At 46.2% G+C, this 25692-nt stretch overlaps 1 protein-coding gene across 1 annotated transcript in view; it reads right to left on the bottom strand.

The window, feature by feature from the left end:
* Positions 1–407: 407 nt before the first annotated feature.
* The window catches only part of LOC8029928 (alpha-tocopherol transfer protein-like), a 33558-nt gene continuing 8273 nt past the window's right edge, over positions 408–25692 (bottom strand). The window contains exons 2-5 of the mRNA XM_002408286.5: positions 10275–10514; positions 6711–6904; positions 5550–5660; positions 408–635 (exon numbers count right to left, since the gene is read on the bottom strand). Coding sequence (XP_002408330.4) covers positions 408–635; positions 5550–5660; positions 6711–6904; positions 10275–10514 — 773 coding nt within the window. The remainder of the gene's footprint in view (positions 636–5549; positions 5661–6710; positions 6905–10274; positions 10515–25692) is intronic.

The following is a 25692-nucleotide window of genomic DNA, read 5'->3' as shown; positions in this document are numbered from 1 at the left end:
TTCTCAAGGATAAGCTCAGGCCCTAGCGACAGCTTAATTTGGGAAAGTACAGTTTTGGTTCCTTTCATAAGATATATATTAAAAAAAAAAAAAAAAAAACATATTCGCAATCATTGCACCTCAACGCACCGAAAAGAAAAAATATAAGCGAAATACTGACTAGAGTTTACGAACGAAATCCTTGCTCGTGAAAGATCACGGACAATAATTTCATCACAACTGCGCATTTCGTATTTGTTTAAAGTAAAATGACACAAAATAGAAAAACATGTCTGTAGCGGAGAACGTTTCTTTTTTTTTTTTTTTTCATACTAAAATGGACTCACTTTACTTCTGACTGAGCTGGAAATTTGGCCTGTCGCGTTCGTGGGCGTACTGCTTACATCTTACAGAATGGCTAATCATCTCTAGAGCGCAGTGATCTCAACTTCCTCGTTGTCCTCCAACATGGCCAACTGGGTTTTCCCGTGGTAGCCGTAACGATTGTTTTCCACGTAGGAAGGCTCCTCTTTATCTACGCGTTTCCAGAAGCCCTCAAAATCCAGCGGAGGTCCATGACCTCCGTACTCCTCGGGCAAAATGCTGGCGGGCACCTCTTCGTGAAGAGCATCGAAGTTCATTCCGTGAAAATGAATCTGAAACGCAAAAATAACAAATTTTACTCTAATTCAGGTGTGATAAAACTTACACAAGAGTTTTTTTTTATTTACGCACCTTTCGATATTTTAAATAAGTTTACAAGAAATGTAAGGGCATTCATTATCGAAGGTTAAAGAAAGTAAAATATCAATACAATGTTTTCAGTAATTTCTTGCCGTCATGGGCGTACCAACCGGGGGGAAAGGGGACAAGGAATGTGTTCTGTCCCCCCCCCCCCCCCCCCCCCCCCCCGGAAACAGCTGCCACTGGGCAGGCAAACACTGGCCGGCTGCGCCCACGGGATACCAAGGGCACCGCCCCCCGGCCCCGGGGGGGGGGGGGGGGGGGGGGGGGTTGGCTTGTTCCCTCACTCAAAAGCAAGTTGGTACACCACTGCTTGCCGTGGTCTGTGATAAACGTCATTCAGTGCGCCGCACAGTCTAAGTCGTGGTTTTACTTGTGCTAGTTGTTGCGAACGAGAACGCGAACGTCAAGGTTCTAATAGTTTTGTGCGCACACGACAAACTAACTGTTTCTACATCAAGACTACAGTCACTCGAGAAAAAAATAAAGAAAGATCCTTTAGGGAATGCCTTCGAAAACAAGACAAGCCTCCTTCGGAAATCACTGACACTGACCCTTTCACTTTTCTTTCTTTCTTGGTTCGTCTATTTTTTGCTCCCTCTTTTTGTCTTCGTTAAAGAGACGATGAAAGCAATTTAATTTTTTTTTTTTTTTTTTATAGAAGGTGTTTTCGGAAGCATTGGGGTCCTGGCATGCTTGTCCATGCATGCAGAAATCTGAATGTTTGTTTCGGTTTCGCAAATAAATTTGCGAAACCGAAACAAACATTCAGATTTCTTCCCTTTTTCGCCTCTGGAAAGAGAAGTGACGTCAGGGAGCACTGTCGGCATCGGTAGGATTTAGTGCACACTCAGTGTGGTTTCCGTGGTTCGCTCTAGTGCACGGCGGTCTGTGAAGAAAACCTGAAAGAAATGGACGACAACGCCGCGCTCGCAAACGAGTTTGAGCTCCCGTTCAGCGACCTCACGCCGACTGAACGGGAGATGCTGGTAAGGGCGCAGAACTCTGGATTGACGACCGATGCAGCAATGCGCAGCATTGCTGCATCGATCGGCAGTTTATGCAAAGTAACGTCGCCCGATCGACCGCACGTCTTTAGCCGACCTTTCGCGCAACCTGCACATCAACGCGGCATGATTGGTGATACACCAGTTCGCAAAGCGAACACGAGACGACGCACGAAACCAAAACCAAACGTCCGCCGCCCCTGGCGCTCGTACCTCTTTTTCTTTTTTTGTTCATGGTTGCTCGATGCTTGTCACGCGCCCGAGGTAGCAGTGCAGGATGCGTTCAACCAGTGACAAACGGAGGGATCGCTTCAGATTATGCTTTTATACACGGTATGAAAGCTATTAACTCCCAACTACAACTTCAAAATATTATCCAACGTTCAAATAAACTTTTTTCATCACATCTTACCACCGAAATCGAAATCAAGAGCGCGTCTATCGTTTCAACCAATCGCCAGACGAGGAGCCCGTTGTCGTCACGCTTCGGCGCACTTTAGTTCACCTTTCTGCCGCCGCCTTGGTGGGGTCTCGGGCATCGTTCCCGGCACTATTATTACCGCGCCTGTTTGCTCGATTGGTGCGGCACCCAAACTTCTGTTCGGGCTAGAACTTGGTCAACAGTATCTGATACGTGCCTGACATCCATTTCAATCGTCTAATAAAACTTCGAAACTGCCTTCATGGTCCCTTTAAGGCTCGTTCACACTCTTGCAACCGAGTACGACCGAGAGAGACAAGAGCGGTTTTTAATCCTTTTACGAGGACCAGCTCCGCAGCAGCGCGCCCGGTTCTTAGAAGTCGGAAGAGGATTAAAAACCGGTCTTGTCTCTCTCGTTCGTACTCGGTTGCAAGAGTGGGAACGAGCCTTCACAGGGTCAGTGTTAGCGTTTCCCAAAGGGGGACGTGTGTGGCGTTTCCCAAAGGGAATGCTAACGCATTCGCAAAGAAACCACCAATGTGTCTTCCTGTAATTTTTTCACGTCTTATGCAGTTTGCCTGTCGGCGTACGACGACACCCTTAGATACGGTCATCCAAATCACTCCTGGAAAGGACCGCCTCTATACCACTCGTGGAAGGAACCACATTCATGTCACTCGTAAATGGAACCGCATCCATCGTTTTAACTACACACGCACACACACACACATCACAGCACGCGCCGCTAGTGCGGAAACCTAGAGCGAAGAACAACCAACGATGGCAGAGCGGTAACTCAGCACGCCCGCATTCCACCGCGCCTCGGCGCGTCCTCCTCTCTTGCTCCGCGCCAGGACTGTGCGCGTGACTGGGACGGAAACGAAAGGGCTCGTTTTGACCAAAACCCGGCGGTGTCAGTCAGTTTGTCAGCGCCGGGGAGAGAGGGAGAGGTTGACGGGTGCTGACGTCAGAGCATCAACCCCATGGGAGCGTCGCGCGCGTCACCGGCTCCCCTCCGTTTTCCTCTCTTTCCGGCGCAGGCAAACGAAAGACACCGCCGAGTTCTTGTCAAAAGAAGCGTTTTGACAATATAAATGGGGGTGTTTTAGCTATTAGGGAGTTTTAGTAGATTATTTCCGCAGCCCCGCTAAGCATCCGGATAGCGCTCCGGAATCCGCCACAAGACATTGAACTATGCCGACAATGCTGGCGGCGCGCATGCGCAGCTCCCGCGCTCTCTTTACGGATATCGTAGCTAAAAAGAAAAACGATCTACTACAACTCCCTATTTATGTTGACCACTGTACGCTAGACCATACCGTGATATAGCAGTCTATCTAAAGTGCCAAGTAATAAAAACTACGAAGGAGAGGACTTGTCTCTTGTGTATTACAACTTTTAGAATTCTGTATCACTGTATAGTATAGATGGCACGTAATGCACGCTCTGAACCTTTGTGCTTGAGGTATTTACTGCAGAAATGTGAAGGGAACGTATCGTTGGTTGCATCGACACACACACACACACACACAGACACACACACACACGTATATATATATATATATATATACATATATGCAGGGTGTTTCAGAGAACTCAGCGAAATCGCTTCTGCGGAAACTACTTATCGCAACGAAAAAAGGCTTGTGTCGTTTTGGTCCTTGGCCAGGAATTAGTATGTTAATTATTTTTGTGTAATTAACTTTTTTAATATTGTGTTTAAGGGCATCGTTTCAATTCGAAAATTGCTCAGCATCATGAAAAACACTAAATCAACGAATTGTAGAACGTTAGAAGGCACGCGAAGCATTTTACGGCTTTCTGATAAACCGCACAAATTCGCCGGATTTTTAAGTTTCGGTTTGCTATCGGAGCGCATATCGGCCCGGCGGCACCGCGCCCCGTTGCGAGATATAACCAACCTCTGCTGCGCTGTCATCGCGCGACGCAGCAGAGGCTGGTTGCACTATCTCTTCACGGGGCGCGGTGCTGCCCGGGCCGAGATGCGCTCCGATAGTAAACCGAAACTTGAAAACCCGGTGAATTTGTGCGGTTTTTTAGAAAGCCGTAAAATGATGCGCGTGCCTGCTGGTCGTTCTGTAATTTGTTAATTTACTGTTTTTCGACGATGCTGAGCAATTTTCTAATTGAAACCATGCCCTTAAACACAATATTAAAAAAATTAATTGCGCAAAAATAATTAACAACTTAATTATCCCGGACTTTAATAATTTTTCTAAATAGGCCCCTGGCCCAAGACCAAAACGAAATAAGCCTTTTTTTTTGTTGCGATGAGTAGCTTTCGCAGGAGCGATTTGGCCCGAGTTCTCTGAAACACGCTGTTTATATATATATATATATATATATATATATATACATATATATATATATATATATATATATATATATATATATATATATGTATATATAGGGTGTTTCAGAGAACTCAGGCCAAATCGCCCCTGCGAAAACATATATATATATATATATATAGGGTGTTTTTTTTTTATTCTTACACATTTGTTTAAAAAAAAAAAACGTGAAAGCTACACTAATGCGGTTTGTGCAGGTGGTTATACGGCCAGGCGGACATTATGGGAGTGGTTATTCTTTGCGATAAAATTAAAATTTGTTAATTAACTTTTTAGTTAGTGGAAATAGACATATGGTTCCAATTAGGAACTTGTAGAGCATCATCGAAAACCACTAAATCAACTATTTTTGGAAGGATATAACGCCGCGGCAGGATTTTACAGCATTCTGTAAAAACGCTCTATTTGGACGCGTTTTTAGATTTCGGTTTCTTATCGGAGCGCATCACCGCGCCCGCGGTCCTGCTCCCCAGTGGCTGATACGCGCAACACACGTGCGCTTCCCTCCATTCTACGAAGGAGGCGAGGAGGTGCCTTCACGCCGCGAGCACCAGGGAGCAGGATCGCGGGCGCGTAGATGCGCTCCGAAAAGAAACCGAAATCTAGAAACGCGTCCAAATGGAGCGTTTCTACAGAACGCCGTAGAACGCTGCCCCGACGTTATATCCTGCTAAAATTAGTTGATTTAGGGGTTTTCGATGGTGCTCAGCAGGTTTCTAATTGAAACCATATGTTTATTTTCAGTAATTAAAAAGTTAATTAACGAATTTTAATTAATTATTTCACTTATCGTAAAGATTAGCCACCCACATACTGTCCGCCTGGCCGTATAACCAACCTGCACAAACCGCATTAGTGTAGCTTTCAGATTTTTTTTTAAACAAATGTGTAAGAATAAAAAAAAAACTATATATATATATATATATATATATATCATACATCGTGATATTTTATTCATTTAAAGCCAAGAATTGCCGTACGATGGATCTGCGATAGATTTGAACTTGTATTCAAGAAAAGACTCACCCTGTCAACAAGTTTCTTTTTCATGAATGGTCGGACAAGTGCGAAGAGTAGGTCGAAAGCGTACGACTGCCTCACAACGTGAAGACCTTTCATTCGCGCCGGCAGGCAGTCCTGCAAAAAGTAATGCGGTTATAGTTGTGGAGACATCTATAATTAAAACATTTTAAATCAGAAATAACCTTTCATTTACAAGACCGGAAAGCATTCTAAACATTGCATAATATATATATTTTTGTAACTTATGGTGGTATATTATTTACGATGGAAGGGGGCATACGTAGGTTACGATTCAGCGTCCAGGTTGCCTGAAAACATTTTCACCTTACACACGCTTCCGTCTTAGTCATGATCTTCCAATGCTCCTCGGGTTACCAAGTAAAAGGATATTCGTACAACACATCAAGAAACAGGTTCTCAAGATTTCATGTCCCCAAGCTCGATTTTCTTATTTCCTGCTGACTTTATATTCCGTATTTACGCGAGTAATAGACTCACTCTTTATGAACAAAGCCTCTGGGTCTGCTAATCATCGCAATTGACAGAGTTGTCAATAATTTAGAGTGTAAAAGTAACGTTTTCTCGCTAAAACGCTATTTGCCCAGGCCACAATTTTACGAAAAGTTCTGTCCTGGTATTCATTAATTGCAACTTTATATTTTATTTTTTTAGGCAGAAAGCGATAGTCGGTATCCGTGTCTTCTGAAGAACAGAAGATGCAAGACAATTTTTTCATAAGTTGTGCGCGTGTCGCGCGAGTAGATATGGTACTGCGGGTTGAGAAGATTTTGCTTTTGTGAAATACTGCATAAATTAACCATTTCTGTAGGAGGAGCCTATTAAATTGCCAGACAAAGTAGATTTACAAATGACTTCTTAAAATTAAAATGAGGCATTAAATTCTTGGGGAATATTACTGACATATAAAAGCACCCTGGTTCATGAAAATATAAAAAAAAATATCATTCATTACTTGCGTTTTTAATTTTGCTAAACGCAGATAAATGTAAACCAACGTCGTGTGAAAATAAACAAAAGAAAAACAACGTTTTTGAACGATCTAACGAGACATTATGCAAGCATCAATTAAGGCTGCCTTTGTTTAAAAAAAAAAGATAAGTATGGAGACAGCGGTATCTACACGAAAGAATTCACATTCCTCACTTGCAAGAACTCCACGGCCCGCCTCATGAGCCCGACCCGGCAGGAGAACACCTTGTCCGCGGTGAACTCGTTGTAGTCTACAATTAGGGAGATGCCGGCCGTCTGGGAAGAAGGGTCTGCTGCCATGTACTCGGCGCATATCATGAACGTCTGTTGAAGCTCGTGGTATGGCAGGGTGTTCGGCATCCATCGACCTAGAACCAGCGCGCGTAAAGACGATTGAACAAATATTCATTGCCATTCATACAAATGGTTTGAGGGCGACAGTCATTAGGGACTTTTAGGGAACCGTTTTCGCACATCCGATACGGTACGATTGGTCCTCCGGTACGAACTGCGCGTATGCAACTCTTCTGCGACAGCGCATGCGCAGTTTGTACCGGAGGGCCCCTCGTGCCGTGTCGGATGTGAAAAATCTGTTCCCTAAAACTTTCTATTATGTGCCTACCGTAATATCCCGAAGAGTCCCTTCACTCGAAACATAACGGACGCTTATTTTGGCATCATTTACAATTTCTCTAAACACATCAAAAGATAGCACACGTCTAGTAATTGCAGGACTTTGTTCAATGGTGACCTCGACAGAAATGCTTTTACTTAGCCACGCCGGGAGATAAGCGATCATTGCTCACTGGGAAGAACAGTCATCTGTGGTTCATCGCTTCTCCCTGCGATCACAAGTTCTGCATGGTCACAACATCTAAAACTAGCATTTTTCAAGTTTCTTTTTCATCGCGCACCGAAAGCTAGCCCACTCCTTATATTCACCCGATTTCCTTTCGACTGTAGCTGGGATATCTCTCGGGAGATTACGGTAAGTGGCACCTTTGTCACCGCCGTTCGGGTAGAAAGAGTGGGAGGAAGTGGATAGGGCAGAGAAGAGGACCAGGGCCTGTAGATCATGTTTGCGCCACTCGGTCAACACGAAGCCTCTATTACATTGAACTGGAACAATTTAACTGTAGTCTATTTCAACCTCCACCCTGACAACTAAACCAACACCGGCTCAACGCGCCCAAGGCTGGCTTCTGGTCAAAATGTCCATCGAAATGAAGTGTCAATTGAGTCAAAATTTTAAACAGGTCACGTGAGACGCGTGTAAAAATGTCAATCGAAATGAAATGTCCAATCGGGTCTAAATTTATACCAGGTCATAACGTTCAACAGGGTCAAAATGGCCACCGAGTAAAAACGTCCATCGGGTTGAAATGTCCACCGAGTCAAAAGGTCCATCGGGCCTTCTATTTTATTTGCAAGTTTTGGAAACCCGACAAAATATATTCCTAAACAGGGTAAACTTGGAACCCAGAAAACCAAAGTGACTGAGAGCTCCGTAATCACAAAGTGTGCGATAAATAAAGTGGTATTTGTGAATTTATCTTCGCACCAACACGTTTCTTGCCACCCTTTTCTCTGTGTTTGACCTGTTGACCCGGTGACGAAGTGTCCTATAAGGAGTTCCCCTATGTGAACGATAGCCCTGCTACGTGTTGCCCTCGTACGGATTGCCTTTTAATGAACGCCCCACCTCCTTCCCTACGCCAAATTTGTAGGAGGTTCGGTTCTATGTTTGTTGTTCTGTGTCGTGTCAGGGGACCTTGTGGTGCGGTAAAGTGAAGCGTTGCTTCAGGCAGCTGTGTTCCATTTGTTCCGGAGCTCTCATTTTAAAGTGTTTGCTACATTCGTCACCTTGTGCAGCTCGGTCACTTTTAGCAAAAGCTAGAGAATTAATTTTAAAAACTTTAATATTAGTAGAGAGACGAGAAAATTGCTACCCATTATTTGGAGCCAGAAAAGTATTCTAGAGTTCTACTTTAATATTTTCTTCACTTATTCTTGAAATTATCTTATCTAAATTGAAATCGTTTAGAGGAAGTCTTTAGCCGTTTTAGTTCTATCAAGCCATAGGTACTACCAGGACACAGACCGTTGGGAGCTGATACAACCCTGTTTTTATGAGCACTAACTTAATTGAAACTTGCCAGAAGGAAATTGCAGCAGTTCGATATAAGAGCCGAGGTTTTCAGAAGAAAGCGCGATATCTTACTGTTGAACTAATGGCCAACAGAGAAAGTGCACAATGGGAATAAGAGGTTTTACGCCAATTCTATATTTGGCGAATTACACAACGAATTTTCGAGATCTAGACGTGTATTCTGCGTATTCATTAACTTGGGATGAATGATTCATAGGACCGAACTTTCGTGATTGTTTTCAAATGGCTAAATTTGTGAAACTGAAGTCAGCGAAGACGCCCTATTTCGTCATTAACATTTTTTTATTGCTAACAGCTTTTAGAACTTTTAGCATTTTTCTCTTAACATTCAACATCTTGTTCAAATTACTAGGCATGTTCTGGAGCAGCTTGAGCCGGCCGTAACGTTTCTTATATTTTTCGAATAGAAAAAAAGTTGTTCTCTCCTAAACATATTGCACTGAAAAATATGGTATGTCACAAAATTAAGAAGTCACTCAAATTTGCGCAACCAGTCAGAGTATGACAGTTTGTGCGAGAACTTGCGGGTATATGTATACCACATGTGTGTACAAGTCGGTATCAGCACCAATGTTAAAATATTAGTCAATGATGTATATTGTCTAACGGGTTAAAATGACCATACGGCTTAAATGTCCATCAAGTCAAAATTTCCATCCAGGTCAGAACATCCATTGAGGCGAAATGTGCACGAAGTCAAAATGACCAATTTTGAACATTTTTTACTTTTTCACTCGATGAACATTTCGTCTCGATTGACATTTTGACCTGGAATCCAGGAGGCTCTTCACGAGGCCTTCTAACTGCTTCGACCCGAGGTCCGTTGCGCGAGCTCATTTAGCTTCCCTTGGAGGAGCACAGCCTTCTGGGGTTAAAAGTGCGTCTATTTCGCTCGTAAAGTTTTTGTTGCTTCCTCTAACTAGACCGTCTAGATAGCCTTGTATTCCAACCATTCGAGGACACGTATACTTGGCAAAGACGATAAAGTATTAGACCCACTTTTGTCGCTGGTTTTGTGCGTGTACAGTTTTCTTTTTCTTTCTTTGCAGCAATTACTCCTGAAATAAAACGATGCGGGTTTTTTTTTCTTTTATAAGCTAATTAGTGTAGCTACTTTCGCACTGGAAAAAAAAGGTTACGTCTAAATATGCAGAAACGAGGTATATTACCTAAAACCAGTTAATGACTTTTTTCTGCAATGAACTAAAACCATTGTGTTTGACTATACACATTTTGTTAAAAAAAATGATGACTTTCTTTACGATCTGCTATCATGCGCCGCCGTTAGCTTCCTCATGCCAGCATCGTCACGCAGAGGCACTTCAAGTAATGTGGTATTCTGTAATTGTAAAATGTATGAAATAAAAGTGTGCGTAAAAACAAATGTGTAATTGTCAAGAGCAGACAACGTACTTAGCAACTTTATTATTATCAGCCGATAGGAAAAATAGATAACTCATGCCTCTCGTTAGTCAAGTTAGGTATCGGCACCTCTCCAGCATTGTTCTCCTGTACCACCTACCATAGCTCAAAATGGGGCTATGGTAGCTGGTATACGGGGCACTCACCCATTGTTGCCACTAACGTGAGTCGTCCGTGAGCGTCTTTATCAGGGAGCACCACGAACAGACTCCTAGCGGTGTCTTTGATAATCGATGGCACGAAGTTCTCGTAGATGGAAGGGCAGGCTGATCGGTTCTTGTAGTAGTTCCTCAGGGTCTTCAGTGCGGCCTCTACGTTGTACTTGCGCACGCGGATGAAGCGGACGAGGAAGTCATGGTCTTTCCTCGCATTTAGTTCGGGCTCATCTGTGAGACAAACGTCCTTCATTAGCTTGTAATTCACGGCAACCAAGATTAAACAGAACAGATCTGCCTAACACTTTGCATATTTCCACTCTATATAGTTACACTTATTATTATAAAAAGTGCTTAATTTTAATTGTAACAAATTAAAAAAAAAGGAATAAAAATGCAGTTTTTATTACGTAGTATGAAGCTCGGCGGACAGCAGACGTGAGGATAATTGTCGTGGTAAATTGCCTCATGATCTAAAATCCGTTATTTAACTATTTAACTATTGATTTTATGGTTTATGTTACAATTGCAGTATTGACGGCAAATATTATTAGAGGCCACCAGTTCAATGAAAACAATCTATAAAAAGGCGCAAGTTTTCGAGATATTAATTATTAAATTTCCAACTTTTCTTTTAGACCGATTTTAATATCGCATAAAAAAAGAAAGATAAAGTGGCTTTAATCATGTCGTCACTATCTCGGTAGCGTGTACTTGGTGAGTGCGCTGATGACACCGCTAAAGACGTGACCGAAATAACTACGTCACTCTTCCTAAGGTATTGTGGTTAGAACTTGCGCGCAATTTTCGTTAATTTGCATAATAAAACGTATGAACTAATCAATTGTCATAAAGAACTATTACATATTTGCAGGTTTTTAATTAGTCTGGCTTTTCATATTACTTGAGTCAGTACTGCAATTGCGACCATGACCTCTAAACTCATGAATAAAAAGCTAGTTAACAAACTTTAGTTAATAAGTTGGGGTTTGCGAACATCTTACTTACGATCTCAAATTCACCATCGGTTATCCAAATTATTCGGTCCGACTTTCCGTTTGCTAGTGTTCGAATTTTTATAATTCGACACATCGAATATCTACCAAAAAATCGGGTTTATTCAGGAAGTTACTAAAAAAACAAGGACACGAGGAAGACGAGACAGGGCCAAGCGCCAGTTTACAACTAAACGTTTATTCAAACACTTATTATTTGTACACAAATTCAGGTTCCCGACATAAGAAGGCAAACTTTTTCTCAGTTAAGTGCATTGACGGTGCACTCACGCAGCTCTCCTCGCCCTTTACTCGAATGCAGTAGGTCTCCAATAATTCTCTTTTAGGTTTGTATTTTAGTTTTCCAACTATTTTTGTTTTGTCAAGATTAGTCGCACACGGACACACGAACACTTATTACAGGAAATTGCTGGATTACCCGATGGGGAAGTCGAATTTATAACAAATAAAGCATGCTCGCGTGCCCTGTCATTGATGCACTTCCCGTTAGCCCTTTATACGCTTTTCCGGAAGTCGTAGGTATTGAGTAAACAACTGACTTTCTCTTGAGTTAGCTGAATTTTCATGCCCGCGTCCTGTTTCTTCAACATAAAGCCGGTTGAACACCGACCTTTTCTCCTAAGCTGTTAATTGGTACAGAAAGAAATCGAATTTGAGGGGGGGGGGGGGGGGGGAAGGTAGGAGTAAATCACAAAAAAACACACTCGTACTAAAGAAAAAAGATAAAAAAACACGTAATTTTATTATAATCCTATTATTCGTTGTTACATTCCTAATGGGACAATTTACTACCAAAATACAAAAAAACTGCGATAACTGAACCGGCCTCTTTCACAAACCCGTCACTCCCGCGGCGCCGAATGAGGGTTAAGTTTAGCGATGCAAAATTGAGCGATTCAAACGATTCACCCGTGTTCGCCCGCTCATCCAGTGCACCGCGTATCCACAGGTGGATGCCTGAAGACATGTGAAAATTGTGTCTCTCGTGCAAGAGTGGTCATGCACAATATTTTTTTCTGCTAGCCTTTTTGTTACGCGTGCGATACAGGAGAATCAACGCGAAACGCTTTTGTCTCATATTTGCGTTTTTTGTTTTTAAATTTAATCTTGGGAGGAGAACGAATAACACTTTGGTGTTCGTATTCGATTCGACGTTCGACCTTTTTGTTCAATATTCAGCACTATTTGGTTCAATTTTGATTCGTGTTGAAATTTTAATATTCTCGTACTACTTTTAATTAGCGAACTTATCATGACAATTTTCCACTTAGCTAATGTCCGCCGAGACTAACACATACATGGTGAAAAAGGCAGTGCTCTGACTTTCACCTTTTTTTTTAGATCTCTTCAGATTAATATCGAACAACCTGTATGTGTATTTTGTGTTCAGACCCATCCTCAATAAAATGTGAAAAACACCCCTCTAGTGTAACTTCTTTTTTTAATTTCATGTAGTTACTTAATTTATTACACATAATAAACAAATTGCGTGATCATTACAAGGACGAATCTCGATGGGCATTGGTCACAAATAACTGTCATGATTTTTCGGTCAATTACAAAAGATTGTTAAATCCTGTTTTAATCATGAATTACGGTTGTCTTGAAGTACAGTATTGAATGAAGATATTTATACATACTAGGAGAATTTTTGGGTTTGTAAAAAGGAAATACTTTTTTTTATTATATTAAGAATGTTTGATGAATTATGCTGTGGCCTTTTCCATGTGACCACGGCACACATTTGCGAGGGCACGGAACATTTGAAAGAAGGAAACGGGGTGCGGGGAAGCAAAGCAGCTGTGACATCGCCAATTTGTTTATCATGTTCATAGAAAACGTCATGTTGAAAGGAAAATACAACAATATTAATTGTCTCGATAACTATGTACATCGGTGTACTTCACTGTACTGCATTCATACGTATGTATAGCCTCCCAATTTTTTAAATAATATTGCCCGAGCGCTGATTGACCAATAGATCACCGCGGGTGGTTCCCGTTTCAACCCATTCCCAATAAAACTTTCCCGTTTGTACCTTCCCGTTTCGACCCGGCTCAGAACGACCGTTCGTTTCATCTTTTCCCATTTCGCCCGATCCCGAAACAACCTTCCCGCTGCGGCCATCGTTCGTTATAAATTGGGTCGGTTCGTTTGTATTGTTTGTTAGCAATTGATTAGGTTCAAGTGTCCAGTGTCTGTTCTCCTTGCTCATACCACTTGTCCCTCTCCCGAAACAACCTCGGACACATGGCACCGTACGATAAACGTTGTCTCAGGAAGGGCTCACCCGAATATTTACAGCTTCATCGACCTGATCAAACGGGATGAGGCCTTGGCAATGATATCGCTGCAGCAGCTTGCAAATGGTGGTGTCGTGCGGGTTAGGTGACCGCCGCGAACTGTCACAGTTGGAGTGTAGCCTTTCTGATGGCGCGATTTTCCTGCTCAACTTCCTCAACCAAGGCGATAGCATTTTCCGGTTTATGACTTTTGCCTGTGTACGCGACGGTTTTGTGGTTGAACTCGTAAGAAAATGAAGTCGCAATCATATACCCGCCAGCCTGTCTGATTTATCACTTTTTCAAAATGTCCCGTTCACTATAAGGAAGTTTTAGAATAACGTACGCAAGCACTTTGGGTAACCTAAAAATAGCGTCGCGACATAAAAACTTAGGCAACGCTACTTTTTACTCACTCAAAGTGCTTGTCTGCGTTATTCTAATTAGGAAGTTTTTGTAGGCCGCGTTTCCCCTTTCGCTAAGCCCTCTGCAACGAAGAAGCCGCTACTGCGCCTGCGCGCCGATGGCCTTGACTGTAGAGTTCTGTGCTGAGAGCGTCGCGTGACGGCGAAAACGGACTACGAAAGCTCTCTGTTATTGTACAGAGCGCAAAACCGTTAGCGTGAACAAACGATTGTTGGTTTTAGCTGTTTGACTAAACAAAAAATCAAGACTACCATCAATATTATTAGTGTGTTTGAAAGTGCTCATCTGGGCCACTACCTAAGCGGTGAAATTTGGTACCTTCTAATACCATTTCGAAGTAAAATTCAAAAAATCGCCAACATCCTGTTCGTGATAATGTTGTCGCGCAGTGTACATAGTCCATTTCGTAGGTACATATATTGGGGACCATCTTGAAAGAAACATTTTAGGTGGGTCAAGTAGAACCGTATTTCGTTGAAGCTTGCCTGAAAGTATTCCATATTTTAAGAATACGTTTACAAGCAAGAATATTTCACAACGTAACTGAATAGCTCGCCTACACCTTTGCATTAATTGAATTAACATGATTTCGGGGCATATTTTTAAGTAGAAAAACTACGCAAATCAGGACTAGAACAATGGACACTTTTCGCGAAGAGGTTGAGATGTGCGGGGCTTTATTCCAACGGGTAAAAACGGGGCGAATTCAAACGTAAAAGATGTCTCGGCTACGGGTTCAAATATGAAGGGCATTTCGGGAACGGATTGAAACGGGACAGGTTCAAACGGGAAGGTCGTTTCGGGAAGGGGTCGAAACGGGACGGGTTCAAACGGGAAGGTCGTTTCGAGGATGGGTCGAAACGGGACGGGTTCAAACGGGAAGGTCGTTTTGGGAGTGGGTCGAAATGGGACGGGTTCAAACGGGAAGGTCGTTTCGGGGATGAGTCGAAACGGGACAGGTTCAAGCGCGAAGGTCGTTTCGGGAATGTGTCGAAACGGGACGGGTTCAAACGGGAAGGTTGTTTCGGGGATGGGTCAAAACAGGACGGGTTCAAACGGGAAGGTCTTTTCGGGAATCGGTCGAAACGGGACGGGTTCAAACGGGAAGGTCGTTTTGGGAATCGGTCGAAACGGGACGGGTTCAAACGGGAAGGTCGTTTTGGGAATCGGTCGAAACGGGACGGGTTCAAACGGGAAGGTCGTTTTGGGAATCGGTCGAAACGGGACGGGTTCAAACGGGAAGGTCGTTTTGGGAATCGGTCGAAACGGGACGGGTTCAAACGGGAAGGTCGTTTTGGGAATCGGTCGAAACGGGACGGGTTCAAACGGGAAGGTCGTTTTGGGAATCGGTCGAAACGGGACGGGTTCAAACGGGAAGGTCGTTTTGGGAATCGGTCGAAACGGGACGGGTTCAAACGGGAAGGTCGTTTTGGGAATCGGTCGAAACGGGACGGGTTCAAACGGGAAGGTCGTTTTGGGAATTGGTCGAAACGGGACGGGTTCAAACGGGAAGGTCGTTTTGGGAATCGGTCGAAACGGGACGGGTTCAAACGGGAAGGTCGTTTTGGGAATCGGTCGAAACGGGACGGGTTCAAACGGGAAGGTCGTTTTGGGAATCGGTCGAAACGGGACGGGTTCAAACAAAAAGGTCGTTTCGGGAATCGGTCGAAACGGGACGGGTTCAAACGGGAAGGTCGTTTTGGGAATCGGTCGAAACGGGACGGGTTCAAACGGGAAGGTCGTTTTGGGAATCGGTCGAAACGGGACGGGCTCAAACGGGAAGGTCGTTTTGGGAATCGGTCGAAACGGGACGGGTTCAAACGGGAAGGTCGTTTTGGGAATCGGTCGAAACGGGACGGGTTCAAACGGGAAGGTCGTTTTGGGAATCGGTCGAAACGGGACGGGTTCAAACGGGAAGGTCGTTTTGGGAATCGGTCGAAACGGGACGGGTTCAAACGGGAAGGTCGTTTTGGGAATCGGTCGAAACGGGACGGGTTCAAACGGGAAGGTCGTTTTGGGAATCGGTCGAAACGGGACGGGTTCAAACGGGAAGGTCGTTTTGGGAATCGGTCGAAACGGGACGGGTTCAAACGGGAAGGTCGTTTTGGGAATCGGTCGAAACGGGACGGGTTCAAACGGGAAGGTCGTTTTGGGAATCGGTCGAGACGGGACGGGTTCAAACGGGAAGATCGTTTTGGGAATCGGTCGAAACGGGACGGGTTCAAACGGGAAGGTCGTTTTGGGAATCGGTCGAAACGGGACGGGTTCAAACGGGAAGGTCGTTTTGGGAATCGGTCGAAACGGGACGGGTTCAAACGGGAAGGTCGTTTTGGGAATCGGTCGAAACGGGACGGGTTCAAACGGGAAGGTCGTTTTGGGAATCGGTCGAAACGGGACGGGTTCAAACGGGAAGGTCGTTTTGGGAATCGGTCGAAACGGGACGGGTTCAAACGGGAAGGTCGTTTTGGGAATCGGTCGAAACGGGACGGGTTCAAACGGGAAGGTCGTTTTGGGAATCGGTCGAAACGGGACGGGTTCAAACGGGAAGGTCGTTTTGGGAATCGGTCGAAACGGGACGGGTTCAAACGGGAAGGTCGTTTTGGGAATTGGTCGAAACGGGACGGGTTCAAACGGGAAGGTCGTTTTGGGAATCGGTCGAAACGGGACGGGTTCAAACGGGAAGGTCGTTTTGGGAATCGGTCGAAACGGGACGGGTTCAAACGGGAAGGTCGTTTTGGGAATCGGTCGAAACGGGACGGGTTCAAACGGGAAGGTCGTTTTGGGAATCGGTCGAAACGGGACGGGTTCAAACGGGAAGGTCGTTTTGGGAATCGGTCGGAACGGGACGGGTTCAAACGGGAAGGTCGTTTTGGGAATCGGTCGAAACGGGACGGGTTCAAACGGGAAGGTCGTTTTGGGAATCGGTCGAAACGGGACGGGTTCAAACGGGAAGGTCGTTTTGGGAATCGGTCGAAACGGGACGGGTTCAAACGGGAAGGTCGTTTTGGGAATCGGTCGAAACGGGACGGGTTCAAACGGGAAGGTCGTTTTGGGAATCGGTCGAAACGGGACGGGTTCAAACGGGAAGGTCGTTTTGGGAATCGGTCGAAACGGGACGGGTTCAAACGGGAAGGTCGTTTTGGGAATCGGTCGAAACGGGACGGGTTCAAACGGGAAGGTCGTTTTGGGAATCGGTCGAAACGGGACGGGTTCAAACGGGAAGGTCGTTTTGGGAATCGGTCGAAACGGGACGGGTTCAAACGGGAAGGTCGTTTTGGGAATCGGTCGAAACGGGACGGGTTCAAACGGGAAGGTCGTTTTGGGAATCGGTCGAAACGGGACGGGTTCAAACGGGAAGGTCGTTTTGGGAATCGGTCGAAACGGGACGGGTTCAAACGGGAAGGTCGTTTTGGGAATCGGTCGAAACGGGACGGGTTCAAACGGGAAGGTCGTTTTGGGAATCGGTCGAAACGGGACGGGTTCAAACGGGAAGGTCGTTTCGGGAATCGGTCGAAACGGGACGGGTTCAAACAAAAAGGTCGTTTCGGGAATCGGTCGAAACGGGACGGGTTCAAACGAGAAGGTCGTTTAGGGAATCGGTCGAAACGGGACGGGTTCAAACGGGAAGGTCGTTTTGGGAATCGGTCGAAACGGGACGGGTTCAAACGGGAAGGTCGTTTTGGGAATCGGTCGAAACGGGACGGGTTCAAACGGGAAGGTGGTTTTGGGAATCGGTCGAAACGGGACGGGTTCAAACGGGAAGGTCGTTTTGGGAATCGGTCGAAACGGGACGGGTTCAAACGGGAAGGTCGTTTTGGGAATCGGTCGAAACGGGACGGGTTCAAACGGGAAGGTCGTTTTGGGAATCGGTCGAAACGGGACGGGTTCAAACGGGAAGGTCGTTTTGGGAATCGGTCGAAACGGGACGGGTTCAAACGGGAAGGTCGTTTTGGGAATCGGTCGAAACGGGACGGGTTCAAACGGGAAGGTCGTTTCGGGAATCGGTCGAAACGGGACGGGTTCAAACGGGAAGGTCGTTTCGGGAATCGGTCGAAACGGGACGGGATCAAACAAAAAGGTCGTTTCGGGAATCGGTCGAAACGGGACGGGTTCAAACGGGAAGGTCGTTTTGGGAATCGGTCGAAACGGGACGGGTTCAAACGGGAAGGTCGTTTTGGGAATCGGTCGAAACGGGACGGGTTCAAACGGGAAGGTCGTTTTGGGAATCGGTCGAAACGGGACGGGTTCAAACGGGAAGGTCGTTTTGGGAATCGGTCGAAACGGGACGGGTTCAAACGGGAAGGTCGTTTTGGGAATCGGTCGAAACGGGACGGGTTCAAACGGGAAGGTCGTTTTGGGAATCGGTCAAAACGGGACGGGTTCAAACGGGAAGGTCGTTTTGGGAATCGGTCGAAACGGGACGGGTTCAAACGGGAAGGTCGTTTTGGGAATCGGTCGAAACGGGACGGGTTCAAACGGGAAGGTCGTTTTGGGAATCGGTCGAAACGGGACGGGTTCAAACGGGAAGGTCGTTTTGGGAATCGGTCGAAACGGGACGGGTTCAAACGGGAAGGTCGTTTTGGGAATCGGTCGATACGGGACGGGTTCAAACGGGAAGGTCGTTTTGGGAATCGGTCGAAACGGGACGGGTTCAAACGGGAAGGTCGTTTTGGGAATCGGTCGAAACGGGACGGGTTCAAACGGGAAGGTCGTTTTGGGAATCGGTCGAAACGGGACGGGTTCAAACGGGAAGGTCGTTTTGGGAATCGGTCGAAACGGGACGGGTTCAAACGGGAAGGTCGTTTTGGGAATCGGTCGAAACGGGACGGGTTCAAACGGGAAGGTCGTTTTGGGAATCGGTCGAAACGGGACGGGTTCAAACGGGAAGGTCGTTTTGGGAATCGGTCGAAACGGGACGGGTTCAAACGGGAAGGTCGTTTTGGGAATCGGTCGAAACGGGACGGGTTCAAACGGGAAGGTCGTTTTGGGAACGGTCGAAACGGGACGGGTTCAAACGGGAAGGTCGTTTTGGGAATCGGTCGAAACGGGACGGGTTCAAACGGGAAGGTCGTTTTGGGAATCGGTCGAAACGGGACGGGTTCAAACGGGAAGGTCGTTTTGGGAATCGGTCGAAACGGGACGGGTTCAAACGGGAAGGTCGTTTTGGGAATCGGTCGAAACGGGACGGGTTCAAACGGGAAGGTCGTTTTGGGAATCGGTCGAAACGGGACGGGTTCAAACGGGAAGGTCGTTTTGGGAATCGGTCGAAACGGGACGGGTTCAAACGGGAAGGTCGTTTTGGGAATCGGTCGAAACGGGACGGGTTCAAACGGGAAGGTCGTTTTGGGAATCGGTCGAAACGGGACGGGTTCAAACGGGAAGGTCGTTTCGGGAATCGGTCGAAACGGGACGGGTTCAAACAAAAAGGTCGTTTCGGGAATCGGTCGAAACGGGACGGGTTCAAACGAGAAGGTCGTTTAGGGAATCGGTCGAAACGGGACGGGTTCAAACGGGAAGGTCGTTTTGGGAATCGGTCGAAACGGGACGGGTTCAAACGGGAAGGTCGTTTTGGGAATCGGTCGAAACGGGACGGGTTCAAACGGGAAGGTGGTTTTGGGAATCGGTCGAAACGGGACGGGTTCAAACGGGAAGGTCGTTTTGGGAATCGGTCGAAACGGGACGGGTTCAAACGGGAAGGTCGTTTTGGGAATCGGTCGAAACGGGACGGGTTCAAACGGGAAGGTCGTTTTGGGAATCGGTCGAAACGGGACGGGTTCAAACGGGAAGGTCGTTTTGGGAATCGGTCGAAACGGGACGGGTTCAAACGGGAAGGTCGTTTTGGGAATCGGTCGAAACGGGACGGGTTCAAACGGGAAGGTCGTTTCGGGAATCGGTCGAAACGGGACGGGTTCAAACGGGAAGGTCGTTTCGGGAATCGGTCGAAACGGGACGGGATCAAACAAAAAGGTCGTTTCGGGAATCGGTCGAAACGGGACGGGTTCAAACGGGAAGGTCGTTTTGGGAATCGGTCGAAACGGGACGGGTTCAAACGGGAAGGTCGTTTTGGGAATCGGTCGAAACGGGACGGGTTCAAACGGGAAGGTCGTTTTGGGAATCGGTCGAAACGGGACGGGTTCAAACGGGAAGGTCGTTTTGGGAATCGGTCGAAACGGGACGGGTTCAAACGGGAAGGTCGTTTTGGGAATCGGTCGAAACGGGACGGGTTCAAACGGGAAGGTCGTTTTGGGAATCGGTCAAAACGGGACGGGTTCAAACGGGAAGGTCGTTTTGGGAATCGGTCGAAACGGGACGGGTTCAAACGGGAAGGTCGTTTTGGGAATCGGTCGAAACGGGACGGGTTCAAACGGGAAGGTCGTTTTGGGAATCGGTCGAAACGGGACGGGTTCAAACAAAAAGGTCGTTTCGGGAATCGGTCGAAACGGGACGGGTTCAAACAAAAAGGTCGTTTTGGGAATCGGTCGAAACGGGACGGATTCAAACGGGAAGGTCGTTTTGGGAATCGGTCGAAACGGGACGGGTTCAAACAAAAAGGTCGTTTCGGGAATCGGTTGAAACGGGACGGGTTCAAACGGGAAGGTCGTTTCGGGAATCGGTCGAAACGGGACGGGTTCAAACGGGAAGGTCGTTTTGGGAATCGGTCGAAACGGGACGGGTTCAAACGGGAAGGTCGTTTCGGGGACGGCTCAAAACGGGACGGGTTCAAACGGAAATGGGTTGTTTCGTGCTAACCCAGATCACCGCCTTGTTGCGGATAAAAAGCAGTGAAATCAACAAGAATAATTACGTGTGCAGAAGGCACAAGGCAACGCGAACGTCGTCACTTTCATGCTTCAGCATAGCCTCCTGTATACTGACAATGCCTGCCCAATTGTCAATTGCCAACTATCACCACTAGATTCAGCCGCTTTCCTACACAACACAAAAAGGATCAACGACGTGACCGATGTGATTAATGGCCCTGTCAGACTGACTAATTTAGTGTCACTTGAACCGAGTGCACTTGGCCCTTAGTGTCACTCGTGCGGTGCCACGTGGTAACTTTTAGTGTCACTCACCGAAAAACGCCCTCGACATCGCGTGTGTCCCGTGAACTCCCTACACTCCATCCAGGAGAACAAGTGTGCGCCCCAGTAAAGCTACATAAAATGTATCAATTCTTTTAGGGAAGTACTGTTAGAAATGCACGTGTTTTATGCCAACAAAAAGTAATATATTACGGAAAATCAGACGGCTAATTTAGCCCTCAGCCCTCTCGACGTACACGTTGCACTTGACTGGGCAACAATTCTCGGCGCACATACTCTTCTTTTTCAAAGACAAGCCGAAGAGGTACCGCTTGCGCACCTAACTGCCACTTCAGGTTGTAGTATCGAGTCGGCCGCAGCACCGCGAACCCACAGTCACCCATTGTCCGAACACGAGACCTTTGCTGTGATCAGATTGTGCGAAGACTTCCTGGTAGACCTCCGTAGCCCAAAGGTCTTCATATGATATCTGCTTCGTACTTCTCTCGGCTCGTGTTGGCTCAATATACTCATCATATCCTCCGCGGCCTATTGTGTCCTAGCCGAAGGACCTAGACGCGGCGGCGCGTACCCGGGCATTAGATAGTTAATACCAAGTTTGCTGACACAACGTGCTTTTATAAAAAATGAGTCAAGGAAAACGAATACAGAATACAAAGAGAATGACGAGGAAAAGAAGAAGAGTGAAAGTGTATAGATATCCCCCTCCAGTTGTGACGCTGTATCAAAACAGTATAGTACACGCGCATTTTGCAACTTTTTGTGGAACTTAATTCGATTTTCACTTGTTTTGACATTGTTATTTATTATTATTATCCGATAAGCTGACAGCACAGTGGAAGCTACGCGCATGTTTGACAAATCCAGCATCGACTGTCCGCCACGTGACAAGGCTTAAGGGCTGTTTATGCTCTGACGTTGAGCGCAGTGAACGCAGCGTAGCGCAGAACGCGCGCCTTTCATTGGTCGGCAACCAGGAACTCGATATGTGCGACCAATCAGTATCTGTGCGCGCTGCGCTACGCCGCGCCCGTCGACGTTACGTTGGAGTATAAACGTACCTTTATACCCCATTCACACGATGATAAAGGTACCTTTAGCTAAGGGACCTTTATTCTCTGCGGCGAATCAATTCACGATCCTTCGCGCGTGGCGTGTGCTCGCGACCCAAGTACGCGGGCTGTTTCGCCGATCGGAAAGGGACCTGTGTTAAAGGTACCTTTACGCTACCCGTGGGAATGGGGTATTAAAGTAATGCGTCGTGCCGGAAACATTTTTGGTTATGATTGCGATATTCATTATGGCCTACACTGAACTGTCGACTCGTTAGTCGAACGATTAAAAAAAAAAGGCGAGAACGATACTCTACTGAAATTGGAAATGTCACCTATACTTCGTTTCACCTTACGTACGAGCGCGGCTGATGTTATGAACCGAAGGGCCAATCAAAGGGCGTAAAAAACGCAACGTCATGGCGTGCTCTCTCCGCTTGATAGGACTAGCAGGCAGAGGAGCACGCACAGAGAGACGGCGAATACCGTCTGGTCCTATCAACTGCAGAGAGCACGCCATGACGTTGTGCCTCTTTGGCTGTTTGATTGGCCCTTCGGCTCAAAACATCGGCCGCGCTCTGACCTAAGCTGAAACGAAGTATAAGAATATGCTGCGGAGTTTTACCACACGCTTGTTTGCTGTTTCTTTATTCTCTAGAAAATGATATATGAGAATAACCGAAGTAAGGCAGCAAATAGCGCTCGTCCCTTTATTTATTTGCTTCAAATATACTGCTGCAGACGTCGGCATGCAAAGCGCGATGCACACTTCAAACATGCCCCTTTATGTTGTAGTAATCCAGCAAGTGGTTTGTGGAGGGCTATCCATATGTAAACCTCATATACAAATAAAGTGAAATAGAAACTGCCCTCACATCTTTCCGCTTATAGCACGACACTTCAAATAGAGAAATTTAAAAACAAACCAGATATTAACTTCTCGCTGAAAGTCATATTCATTTGAAAGTGCCTTCTGAAAAGAGAGTGCCAACATAGCGCCAGGAGAAAGCCCTTTGGCATCGTTCAACACGCTAAAGGTGAGACGAAAAGGGGCTTGTTCTAAAGAAAAGAAACAAAGCCCATGACCAATAGCAACTCTCAGATAAAGAAAACCCCTTCCGCGAAATATCTATAGTTGCGTACAACGGGCAGGTAGTAACGCAAGTATAGGGGACCTACAAGACATTACGTAAGCGGGATCGACTAGGAATAGAGCATCTTTAAGCGCTTATTCCGGCACCTAAAGAACTACGTGATTGTCGCCGCATTTAGCGTCTATCGTTAGGGAGGGTTCGTATATTGGGGAATAGTAGTAGATCGTTCCCGTAGCCCGCTAAGCACCCGGATTGCGCTCCGTAATCCGCCGCAAGACCTTGAACTATGCAGACAAGCTGGTGGCGCGCATGCGCAGCTGCGGCGTTTTCTTCACGGATACCGTAGCGGAGGAGAAAAACGGTCTACTACAATTCCCTATTGTTTTCCCTACTCTACGCTCCCCACTACGATGACCCCGCTAGCGCGAATGCGCGCTGCTGGCATTGACTACAGAGTTACAGATCTCCTAGTGGGTTGCCGAGGGCGTTGCGGGACGGAAGAAAGGATCTACGAAAATTGCCGATTGTGTACAAAAGGTTCCCAGTAGTAGCGACCCGCGGAACACTGGGCTGTTTTAGTAGAGCATAGAGTCATAGCCTTGCGCAAAAATAAAAGAATTGCCATTCCGCGCTCAGCATGCGCCACCGGCACAGCCAGCTTTGCTCGTCGCATATACACACACTACTTGGGAAAGTTTGCGTGCGACACACAAAGCGTGTTGCGTGCCTTGCGTGTTTCCGCAGCCTGTTTGTTTGTATAAACGGCGATGGCAACAGTTAGCTTGCGTTTGCCCATCGCAATACTGAAAGTGCCGTCACGAGGCGCTCTGTAGCACTCCGCAGTACGTTTGCGTTATGCGTACGCTGGGGACATTATGATATTCTAAAACTTTCTGTTGAAGCGAAAAGTCTAAAGCATTGGCTGCTAATATGTTTTTTCAAGAATAAATGTTGTGGCCCCATAAACTGTTTCCTCCCACACCCCTCCCGCTGCCCTCTAATAACAAAACCTATATTTAGACTAAAACTTACTATGATCCCGTCGCCGTGTCCCTTCTTTTGTTATCAGTCCTCCTTCCCGCCGTAAATGACACACGAAACGATGGAACTGCGCTTAGCAACACGCAATACACGCGTCATATTTTGGCGCCAGTGAAAGAAACAGTATACACAGCCGAAATCTAAATGACAAGGTGATTCTACAACGCCGTCGGATTGTGCTGAGAATGCTGCGAAGATCTCAACGTGGCGTAAGCGCCACCCGTACTACCAGCGCAGTACCACCCGTGCCTCCTCCGCGCACAAGAGAGCTGACAAAGTGTTCAACAAAATACAAAAAAGAAAAAGGCCGGAGGTTTTGGGGTAAAAACGGGAAGCGCGCGACACTTTCGTGTCGATGGCCTACGCGCGCCGTGAAACAGAGGAGGGTTTTGGGCGGAGCCTCCTGTCATGAAAAGAAGAAAATACAGCAACGACGAGCGCGAAACACAAAAAAAATTGCTTGATAGTGAGCGTCATCTAGGGCAAAGTTGGCACACTAAAACATTTCATTGTTAGTTTTATGAAATACTGCTATGCAAGATTTTTTTTTTTTTGAAGGGGAGATATGACTTGACATGTATGATGTACAGTGGAACCTTTACGGTATTGGTCAGCTTGATATTGACAAGGCTGTCGCAGTTATTAAGAAGAAAAGTATATTTTGAGCCTCCCTAATGCATTGCTGTGGAAAAGGGCGGTTTCACCTTTTTATTCTTTTTTATTTCGGCTCATAAGTATTACATTTCAAAACTAAGCGAGCCATATCGTTAAGAGCATTTATGAGACTCCGTCAAAAAAAAAAAAAAAAAAAAAAAAAACCCACAACTGTTTTTGAGACAGTTGGTCATGAATTAGTACCTCTCATAGGAATCTGATGAGGTCGAGTCCCACTTAAAGGGATGCTGAACCAATCATTCCAATGTCCATAATAAGTGGCGTACGATCTTTGTGTGCGCGAGCACACCGCAACGAAAGTGACGTTATAGTCCCCCATTCATGCTTAATATGACAGTGAAATGTGTGGTCTCCGGAGAAAAGAAGAGTAAAGGCTGGCTTTTCATCTCCATAGTGGGGTCTGGTGTAAAAGGTAGGCGATTGATTGGTCTAACAAGCTCGTAGCTTTCGCTTGTAGGGATGAAAAACCTACCTTTATTCACATTTTGCCCGGATGCCACACGCCATCTTAAGCGTAAATGGAGGACTATCACGTCAATCTCGTTACGTCTGCTAGCGCACAGCGGCGGCTGCTGGCTCGTGGAAAGACCGTGCGCCCCGTATCATGGACACAGAAATGTTTGGTTTATTATTCCTAGAATTGGGTTGTGTGTATGTTTATACAGCCTAGAACTTGGTCTGCCTCAACGGGCGACGAGTCTCCCAGATGTAGATGAGAATTCATTATTCCTTTAAGCCTCTCTCGTGCTTTTGCATCAGAGGTACTGTTTTGGGCTT

This window comes from Ixodes scapularis, unplaced genomic scaffold, assembly GCF_016920785.2.
Source record: "Ixodes scapularis isolate PalLabHiFi unplaced genomic scaffold, ASM1692078v2 PGA_scaffold0__279_contigs__length_252992795, whole genome shotgun sequence".
NCBI lineage: Eukaryota > Metazoa > Arthropoda > Arachnida > Ixodida > Ixodidae > Ixodes > Ixodes scapularis.
Note: the sequence above shows the minus strand (reverse complement) of the source record. Positions and strands in the feature narration are given on the sequence as shown.